This window comes from Sinohyriopsis cumingii, chromosome 12 (assembly GCF_028554795.1).
Source record: "Sinohyriopsis cumingii isolate HCF-2022 chromosome 12, ASM2855479v2, whole genome shotgun sequence".
In the NCBI taxonomy this organism is placed as follows: domain Eukaryota; kingdom Metazoa; phylum Mollusca; class Bivalvia; order Unionida; family Unionidae; genus Sinohyriopsis; species Sinohyriopsis cumingii.
This window is the reverse complement of record NC_142972.1, coordinates 79,810,272-79,820,900: the sequence shown is the minus strand read 5'-3', so window position 1 is coordinate 79,820,900 and position 10,629 is coordinate 79,810,272. Positions and strand designations below refer to the sequence as shown.

Below are 10,629 nucleotides of genomic sequence, written 5' to 3'. Positions count from 1 at the left end.
TTTATGCCACTGATTTTAAGCAAACAATTTTAAAAACTGCATCCTTTTTTACCTGCAAATCTGCCACAACTTTACCTTGAATCTTGATATATGTCAGCCACTTTGATGCATGAAATTAGACATGTGACCCAGATTCCCACCCTGTATGTTATCCAGGCTGTTGTTTTTTTTTTTTTTTCTTCTCTTTTTTTTTCCGAGATCATCGACGTGGACACTCGGTTCAATGATCAGATGTTAATACTTGACGTCAAGTTAGTTAAAATAAACAGTTATCAACACATCAAACCAGATGGCATTTACCAGCATTCTAATTTGTTCAATAAATAATTTTTATGTAGGACATATAATCGAATAATTCATATGCATAGCATGACGATCATGAACCTCTAACTTGGCGTAAGATCCAAATTTTAGTTCCGGTATATGACCAAACCGTCCCCGACTTCTTATACCTTGAGTAAAATCAAGGTATTGCGTAAAGAATGAAAAACTTTAATTTCTTGCTTCCAGTTTTACATACTGTAATACATAAATGAAAGTGCTTAGGATTTTAACTTAATATTCCAAAATAACACCAGTAACTATTCGTGTACATGATGATTGCAGTCCTGTGGGAACGCGTGAGAACGGCGTTCCGTTACTATTTTACTCTTGTGCTCGCCATTGTTTTCCCCATCTGAGTAACAGGCATGTGTGTGTGTGTGTGTGTGTGTGTGTGTGTGTGTGTGTGTAACTTTTAATAAAATTGTCATTATCTTAGTCAGTCTCCAGCATGATCATGTGGTATCCAAGGTGCTTGCATTCCTCTCAGGGCTTGATCGGTACTACTACCAGGCCTTCAAGACCCGTGATTCGCCGTTCACTATTTTTTGTTCGTGACTCCTGCAGTCAAAGGCTTAGGGACAGAAAGAATAGCGTGGCAGTTTTGATTTAAAAATGACACATAATAAAATAAGATCATTGCTTTCTCCTAAGTCTACACATTCATTATTTGAACACAGGATCACAATCGATTTTTTTACTTAGTACAGACCTTTCTAAGTACATAACGATGAATTATGTCGGACGGGTACAGGTAATATTTAGTCCACCAATCAAATTGTTATCTTTAAACTTTAACGGGTTTATATGACTATATCAGTTTTCGTATCGGCAGTGACATCAGCGATAGGAATAAGGGTCAGTCTATCTACTACTGCCGTGTAAATGGTTAATATCCGTACTGTCGAGAGAGATCCGAGGTAAGAGTAAATTTAGTCCTCTCCAAATTACATTATTTATTAAATCAACATTTATAGGGATAATATCTTGAGCCGGTAGTTATAGTTATAAAGATATAAACGACCGCCTCTAGTACTGACATCGTGATCGCCTCTGATATTGACTTGCGAGACAATTTATCTCCTGATCATAACAAAACGTCACACTCGCTCAGCGCCCTTGCAATTTAATTTTATTTCAACTGAAGATCGTATTGCCCTTTCATTTCAAATTATACCTTTTAAAGCAAAACTCCGATCATTTCGTATCCCTTCGTTACATATTTTACACAAGAAATTACTTATTTTATGTATTGTTTTAGCTGATTCCTAGTTACTTCATAATGAACATAAATTATATTTGTAATTTCAATGGCATTGTTTGCTCTGTTACGAATTCATATAATACAAAAGAAAAACAAAACAAGAAATATAATAAAGAATATAGAACTGTTACAAATGCATTCTGAGATTTTGTTTCTTTATAAGCCAATCTATCATTAATCAATCAGCACATACTAGTTTTCATCGAATGTATGAATAATCTAATGTTTGCACTTGTTTGCTTTTTATTCTTTATTTTTTTTTTTCATTTTGTTCTTTAATATATTTTAAAACAAAATTTATTAATTTCAAACTTTACAAGCTTCGTCTACTGCCGATTAAAGTTTAAGAGAAAACATAGATTTCTCTTTCTCTCTCTCTCTCTCACACACACACACACACACACGCACGCACGCACGCACACACACACACACACACACACACACACACATATATATATATATATATATATATATATATATATATATATATATATATATATATATATATATATATATATATATATATATATATGTTGGTATGCTGGTATACTTCAAACGAGTTGTGACTCCGGAACTCAATTAGACCACTTGAAACAGACGTTCAAACTTGTCATACTACACGCCTGTAATAACCCTTCCTGTTTGGATAAAAACATCAACATAGCTTGAACAAATCAGAAGGTACGTGCATGAGATTTGTGCTTGACTAATTTAATATTATAGATTTTATGTCAAATATATTCTTCTTATCCACACTATATCTTCTAAACTTCTTATACGACATAGCGTGTGCTTGGGAACCCAGGTTACATTATTGCTATCGATTTACAGAAATGACACAAACTGTAGATAGAATGCGCTCAAGATGTCCGCCATGTACTACATGACTTGGACTAGACTATTAGAAATATTCAATTCAATGTTAAAAGTTAAAATGGCAATTCATTACTCTCGAACTATAAGTACGCTGTTAGAAAACAGTAAATATAATTCTAAACAAACGATGGCACAACCTTTTGTTAGTAATTCTGGTTAACTTATGATTTGTATGCCTCGCTCAATGGATGATTTGTGTGTACACCTCAGCTAATATAGTGTACTTCTTTACATTCCAAATAGAATGGTCGTGCTATTTTTAACTGTGGTGTACTAGATACGTGTATTGGTTATCATGTATCGACAATTTCTGAACACGCTCGAACACACACACACACACACACACACACAGTCACACATACACACATGGTGTAATTCAAAGAATAAGGTGCACTCTGTACGCTAGACTAGACCACTGCAGCACAATGTGTATGCATTTTTATATGGTCCATCGAGTCTCATACCGGATTCATATCCCGCTCAGGAATTACCGCCAAGGGTTATTTTGGGTACGCGTAATACTTGTACGGCAAGTGGCGTTTCCATCAGGGAAAATCCACCGCTTGGTATCCAGTGGGGACACCTAATTTTATGCAGCAAAATATACACATGTGCTGAGCAATAAAATTTGCCGAATAAATCACGTGGTTACTCAAGAGATTACACATGCATATTGTGCTTGAAATCTTTTGTGACCACAACCTTAGGAACTCCTCGGGTAGGTCTTGATGCTCTTACCGGATCCAATCATACCCATTTGAAGTCACGTGACCTTTTTGAACCATGTGAGAACTATAAAATGTAGATTTACTCACTTTATCCCTGATATTATTTGTTCTAGTCCCATCCTCTCGGCAAATTGATGATGTAGGCAATCAGTCCCAAAAAGATGTACCAGTGTGTTTGTATTTGTTACAAAATAATTTAAAAGAAGATTTACTTAGGCGGCTCACAAATAATTACAGTCGCAATATTTTTGAAAAGCATAAAATAGTCGTTACGCAAGTCGCCGTTCCAAAAAGCAATAAGCAAGCCAAGAAACACTTTCTCTTATTCTTTCTAGAGGGACATTCGCTTTCACATCTGTGTCATTCATCCTGATTTTGTTTGACTTTGCTTTAAATATTTTACTAATAAAATTTGTTTTTAAGTTTTAAAATTTTCTTTTCTTAATTTTTTAAAGTATTTTTTTCCAAATTCGTATTTTACTTTATCTAATTCTATCTTTTTAAATGCGGATACTCAAACTTTTCAAAACGTTATATGCGCATGCACCAACGTTTCTACAAAACAAATTTAGTAGAGATATATGTTGAATTTTAATAAAGGTCTTAGATCCTCATTTCGACCCACAAAGTTAAATCTATTGATGTTTTTAGCATTAAATTCCCATAAAAGCCAAAATTTCCAGCCTAATGTTAAATTCTCGTAGAAGCCTATACTGTCTCTTAATTTTAATCCTGTGAACAGAAAGAATATTAACAAAAAAAATTGCTGTAATGAAGTGATATTTTGTATTCATGCGAATAAACACGACAAAGTTTACTGCAAAACAAGAAATTAAAAATTGAGTGTCATTCAAAGAAGACTGAACATTGAAAAATGCAATTCTGCAAATCACTTCAGGAAATATTTGCTTCTTTGATGTTGAGTATCCATAGATAGATAGGTTATGATCCTACCCATTATAGAATAATTACATTTTGTAAACATGTGTGCTATTCTTCACCTTTAATGTACAAGTATACATGACTTAAAGAGAAAATAGACTTGTGCAAAGTATTTGTTTACTGGCATCCTTTAGTGTTTACTGTGTAATGTCAATCTTAGTGTTTACTGTGTAATGTCAATCTTACAATGACACTGCACAACTGTAAATTAATTTGTGTTCGAAAATATACAAAGGTGACAGAATGTACACACACAAATCTTTTTATCAGAAAAAAAATCTCTCTATTAACATTGCGTGTTTCTATTTATCTTTCGTTTTCACCAAGTCAAAATACATTCATTATTCAGGAATAATGGTAAATGAAACGGATCCTTGTTTATGGAAGTGGAGAAAGAAAAAACAAACTCATAAACACAGCTCAGAAAGTGATGATGAACCATATGGTTTTGATGCAAAATATCTAACCGGACATAATAGTACACCCAAGGACCAGAGAACAAACGAATCTCATCGTAAAACTGACGTTAGTTTAGCATATGCACCGGGTATATTTCCGTATTATTACCATAGAGAACCAATCCGAGGTAGTGCCATATTTGTTGTCAATCAAACATTTCAGAGCGATGTCATTCCAAAATGTCAGAGCGATGATGATTATAGACATGGTGCAGATATGGATCTGTCCTACCTTAAATTCGTGTTCTTGGATAAATTAGGATTTGAACAATTGAACATAGACAATGATTCTGACCTCGGCAAGTCGAAATTTGATGATGTTTTAGACAAAGCAACCTCGAAGGACTACAGTGATACTGATTTCTTCGTTTTTGCCATCAGCACTCATGGTGAGGAGAGACCAAGACGCTCCCAGCAATTCGAGCATGCGTTACTGTGTGCAGATTATACATATAAATATACTATGGACGTCATAAAGCGCCTCGGTAGCTGTCCTACACTAGCAGGAAAACCAAAAATCTTTGTCATCCAAGCATGCAGGAGTCGTTCTGACAGCAATCCAAATGGTATTGATTTGTACAGGTTTTTTTCTCGCTATGAGTCTAATTTTAAATATTCAAGATTTAGACAAATTACGCACCTTAATGTACTTTGGGTTTTTTTTTTGTTTTTTTTTTGAGCTAATTCTTGTCTACTTTGGATTCGCAAACATTTTTTCTGTGAGAAATTATTATTTTCTAAAAAGAAACAATTTCAATATTATCAGAACCATGTCGATTATTTCTGCACGTATACATTTGGTAATTTTAAAGTTCTAACAGATTCGGAACATATATATACATAGTTAAACCTTGAACAAATACTCCAAATATTCTACAAGGCATGTGTATGTAGATATGACTGCATAGTGTGTTGATATAGACATGGCTGCATAATGCGTTTATATAGACCTGACTGTATAGTGTGTTTGTATAGACATGGTTGTATAGTGTGTTTACGTTATAAATGCACACGTGATGGTATAAACAGGATCTATTGTTGATTTAGGATGTTATACTCAAGGGCGACCTAAACGACATCGCCTGCTACTTCGTTAGATTCTGACGATTTAGTGATTTTCGAAAGAAAGGCCCAAATCTGTTTTGTCAATAAGTGTGTGTGTGTGTGTGTGTGTGTGTGATATTTGGATTTTTAACGTAGCTTTAACAATTGTTCAATAATATCGCTACAATGCTTACAGTGTTGCAGTTTATAGTGATGTCTACCACTGGGGCTTCACTGTATATGACATTGAACCATGTGCACAATGAAGTTACAATTCATACAGTCGGAAGGATATAATATATAGCAGAAGAATCAGTAACACTTGTAAGATACGCACATAACACATTACTCTAAATCTACTTGGAAATTCTAGCAACTGTAAATTAGCGCTGTTTTATAAAGTACACTCAAACTGAAATATGTTGATCCCAGAACTATAATTTACTGTATCTTCTGCTATGTGTGTCTCGAAAAAAAAAAACAACTTACAAGAAAGACCAATACCATGAAAAAAACTGTATTACAAAAAAATACTTTTGACACTCTTCATTCCGTATTTCCAGATCCCAACAAGTTTGACAAAGGACTCGACTTTGCTCTTATGTCCAATAAAGAGGAGAAGGACTCAAAGCCAAAAGGAAATTGCAGTTATCAGACGGGAAATTTTGATTCGCAGTTAAGAGAGAAATGTATGTATTCATGATTTTCACAATCAGACTTTATATTTTGCAATTGACCTAACTAGAGCAAGCTGTATAAGTTCAACTTGAAGCTGTTATGTATATCAATATCATGTGTGTTGAAATTCATGATTATAGATTGAAAGGGTCACTTGCCAATTAAAACATTCAATACCAATATTCTTTCCGATTATGAGAATATGCTTTAAGGTGATGTCGCTCTTTAATACAGTACATAGTTCCAATGGTAGTAAGACGTACTTTTATCAAAGAAAACATGTTGATGAGATGAGTTCTAGGTCATTGATTACCCCTAAGGAAATCCAACTGTCTTAATACCTGATTGTTTGGCTGCTGGAAATTCAATCAGGGACTTGACCTTTGTTGACAGTTAAAGGGATTTTGAAATGAAATTCTTCATCTACATAAACGATTTCGATATTAGATTCTTCCTATAATGCTGATAAAATTTATTTTTGCAACCAATCAACTGAGAGATTACATAATTACTTGTGATAGTTTAGTATCACAGAAAGATGGGATACATGACGTTTAACTTAAAGCAAGGCTTTAAGTTAAATAAGCATTTACATGCACTTTACAAATATCGATGATAGTTTCAAATTCATCATGCACTTTATTCCAAATACGCTAGTACGTCAATCTTCAGAATGTAATATGCACATACAACAGTGTAGTGTAGGTAACCTTGTGTTTAGACAAGATATCTCTCTCTCTTGCTTAGAAGCATATATAAAGCAAAATCTTAGAAACAAACATTAAGTCTTTGATAATTTTATTAATCATGATAAATTAAAGTTGTATAGTCTAGACATTGAATAAAATTTGACATTTCTCCTCTACAGATAGTGCAGAAGTAAATGATAAAGCAGACGCTAATAACGAGGTAGATATAAAGGAAGAGGCAAATATTGAAGACAAGGAGGGCACAAAAACAAATGAAAAAAACGAGACGTGCACAAAGGCAGGTGAAAGGGAAAAGGCAAACGAAAAGGACAATACAGATGCAGAGGCAAATACAAAGGACGAGGCAGACGCAGGGCATAAGAACGACGATTATCAGAAACGAGCAGAATCAGGGTTTGGAAGCGAAACTGTCATCTCGCTTAACAACATCCCGAAAGATTGTCTTGTTGTATATGCTATCCAGTCTGGGAAGTATGCGTGGCGACATAGCGAGACTGGATCTTGGCTGCTATATGAGCTAAAAAAAGTGTTGAAAGAATATACATATCCGTGTAGTATTCCTTTTCTTGATATCCTTACTAACACAGCCTTTAAAATGGCTCAAAGAAAATCAAGTGAAGGGGAGTTCAAAGCCGTTCCAGTCATTCAGCATAGGTTGACCAAGAATATTCTGATTCCACTAAAACAGCGACAGACTTATGTTTAAATTTCGACCCGAGAATAAAATAGGGGCAAGATAAGGCTTGATTTTCTAATATTTCTAAATGTCAGTTTCCTTTGTTTCAGGATAAGTAACTAATGCCTGAATACTAGCATCCTTTCTTCACAGCTTTTTACCCACTGCTCAGTATCATACTAACATTGTATTATGCTTGTTTTGATTTTACTTTACCTTATTCATCTTTGCCATTTTCTATCATCGTAAGCATGCTAATAAGAGAAATTGGCATTTGTACATTATATGTTCTTTTGTATAATATAGCACATTTGATGTAAAACTAATATATTGACACTAATAAAATATTTTCTTATTTACATGTTACATAGATCGTAGGTACTCTTTTGGATAGTACTTTTGTTTCATAAATAACGCTTTTCTAAGCTATATTGTGTTACATACATGTCACTTTGATAAATGTGCATCGGTATCGATACAAGTAATTTCCGCTGCAACTTGATTGCCTATCACATTGAAAATGTGTGAACACGAATGGACAAATGTGAATAATTTTACGGTTTACTTGGGTTGAATTACCATTACATACTCAGAAACTTGTATTTTACTGTTTTTACACTTAACTTAAACATTTTATTCTTTGTACTCATTATTTTATACAACATGCACACTTGTTTATACAGAATGAACAGTCCATGAAAGGGAATATTCAGTCTGATGTTAGTAGGAGCTCAAATACACACATATCAACAATAACAATATATCGGTAATAGCATGAATTACGCATCACTTTAAAGCAATAAATACATGATGCCAACTGATTTTGAAAGATTACTGACATTGATATAATACTAAATGTTTGAGAAAGCATCAACGTTTGAAAGATGTCATTATTCTTCTCCATCCTCACGGACCCAGTTTATATTATCTGTGCCATTGCTTTATATAGTTCGTAATACTGCCAGGATAAATAATTGTAAAGTTCTTTGATTTTCATGTCATAGATAATCTTGAAATAGAAATGTCAGCACGCATACTATGGCGTTGATCAACAATATGCAGAGTCAACTAGAAACTAGAAGTATTTCTTTACAGAAGATGCGTGTGTTGTCAATACAATCAAGACAAACCAATATAACGATACAGTTATATCCAAATATCACTAAACATGTCAATAAGGAAATTAAATACAGATTCATTTCAAAAAAGACATTTACTTGCATACAATATCATAGCATGTTATATCACAAATTCCTTATGACGATATTCTGGTAAATGCTCAATTCTAAATAGAGCAACTGACGCAATGCAGATTTGCATGTCTGACCATGCGCTAGACGTACAGTAGGAATCGTTCTTGATCAGGAAAGAACTGGTAAATGACAGCTCTTCACTTGACAATCGAAAGCAGTACATCACTTAGTGCATTAATGAACAGCATGAAAACTTGAATGTGGCATCAAAATCGGGCGATGGGTCGAGTAAAATCAAGTTTGCCCTTCGAGGAAAGGAAAGGCTATTTAAATAAGAGGCACCAATTAAACATTAGCAAACGTGTATTGCTTTGTATTTACAATACCTATTCCAGAGAACTTTATGATACACAGCATTTGATCCCAACAGCAAGATGGATGCAATGTGATGGTCGAATCAGCTTCTTCGGTGATTAACTGATTACTGGCATATATGAAATGACATTGAATTACAAAGATCACACAGTCACTTCCACAAGTAACAATAGTTTGGATGTTGGGGTATTTCAGTCACTTCTACAAATAACGATAGTTTGGATGTTGGGGGTATTTCAGTCACTTCCACAAATAACGATAGTTTGGATGTTGGGGTATTTCAGTCACTTCCACAAGTAACGATAGTTTGGATGTTAGGGGTATTTCAGTCACTTCCACAAGTAACGATAGTTTGGATGTTGGAGGTATTTCAGTCACTTCCACAAGTAACGATAGTTTGGATGTTGGGGGTATTTCAGTCACTTCCACAAGTAACGATAGTTTGGATGTTGGGGTATTTCATTTTCGGTCTGTTTATTCATCTTTGCCATCTGTGTTTATCTGAATACTTTGTCAGATTATTATTATATGCCGCTAACTCTCTCTTCAACAAAGAACTCAATTTCAATTAGTCTTAAGATCTCATTCAGCCTAGTTCCAGTATTTCCTCTCTGCGCACATAAATTACAGTCTAGCCTCGTTAATCTTCCCTAAATTACCACTCTGAGCAATGCGGATAAACCCAGCAGTCTATTATAAAGTTAACGATTTTCTTTTAATTTAACGTTTAATGAACCATTCCCATTGGATGTTTCTTATTAAGTTACTGGTTTCATAAATGGAACTAAAGCAATCTGATTATTCCAACACAATCAGGGTCATATGTTGATAAAATGGTTCGATGTTAGCGCAAATTGTAACGGATCTAATTTATTTTCCTAACCTGCATTTTGTGATTTCTCTTATACTGTCGATAAAGCTTAATCATGACAACATATTATGTTGAAACTAGAAATTTAAATCACATATGTATTATTGCATTGATCTCTCTCTCTCTCTCTCTCTCTCTCTCTCTCTGACATAAAGAGAAGCTTATATGGCATCAATTTCCATAAAAGATTAGATATATATTCTTAAACAGGCAAAAGTGAATGAATTTCTTTTGAATCTCAGATGCTATAATCTCTAGTAATGCATAAATGCGGGGACTTAACGAAATAAACCGCACAACATTTATTATGAAAATTGATAGTTGATAAAACGATTAGATTGTCACATTTCAATTAAGGTTATGGAGAAATGTGCATGATATAGATTGTTACGTTAAAATATTGTTCTGAATGAATGGAAACCTGCTGTAACATACGCTACCGACATTTTAAGATCAATGCAAAAAAGATCAATAAATTGTCAACGAGCAATAC

The 10,629-nt window shown here is 34.0% G+C and overlaps 1 protein-coding gene across 2 annotated transcripts; it reads left to right on the top strand.

Annotated features, from left to right (window-relative positions):
* The first annotated feature begins 1,155 nt into the window (after nt 1-1,155).
* Nucleotides 1,156-8,567, top strand: LOC149786816 (uncharacterized). 2 transcript variants are annotated; one of them, XM_089977325.1, is made up of 5 exons: nt 1,224-1,241; nt 2,146-2,266; nt 4,481-5,155; nt 6,197-6,322; nt 7,180-8,567. In XM_089977325.1, the coding sequence occupies exons 3-5, from the start codon at nt 4,486-4,488 to the stop codon at nt 7,725-7,727; spliced, it is 1,344 nt and encodes a 447-aa protein (XP_089833451.1). In that variant the 5' UTR covers nt 1,224-1,241; nt 2,146-2,266; nt 4,481-4,485; the 3' UTR covers nt 7,728-8,567. The 2 variants fall into 2 exon arrangements, with proteins under 2 accessions (XP_089833452.1, XP_089833451.1); XM_089977326.1 differs by lacking the exon at nt 2,146-2,266 and having other exon boundaries at nt 1,156-1,241.
* Nucleotides 8,568-10,629: the final 2,062 nt, after the last annotated feature.

Excerpts from the sequence above, each read along its gene's own strand:
- LOC149786816 (XM_089977326.1), top strand. The coding sequence starts at position 4,486 with ATGGTAAATGAAACGGATCCTTGTTTATGGAAGTGGAGAAAGAAAAAA. Across the intron at positions 5,156-6,196 it reads TTCTGACAGCAATCCAAATG|ATCCCAACAAGTTTGACAAA; the intron begins GTATTGATTTGT and ends CCGTATTTCCAG. Across the intron at positions 6,323-7,179 it reads TTCGCAGTTAAGAGAGAAAT|ATAGTGCAGAAGTAAATGAT; the intron begins GTATGTATTCAT and ends TCTCCTCTACAG.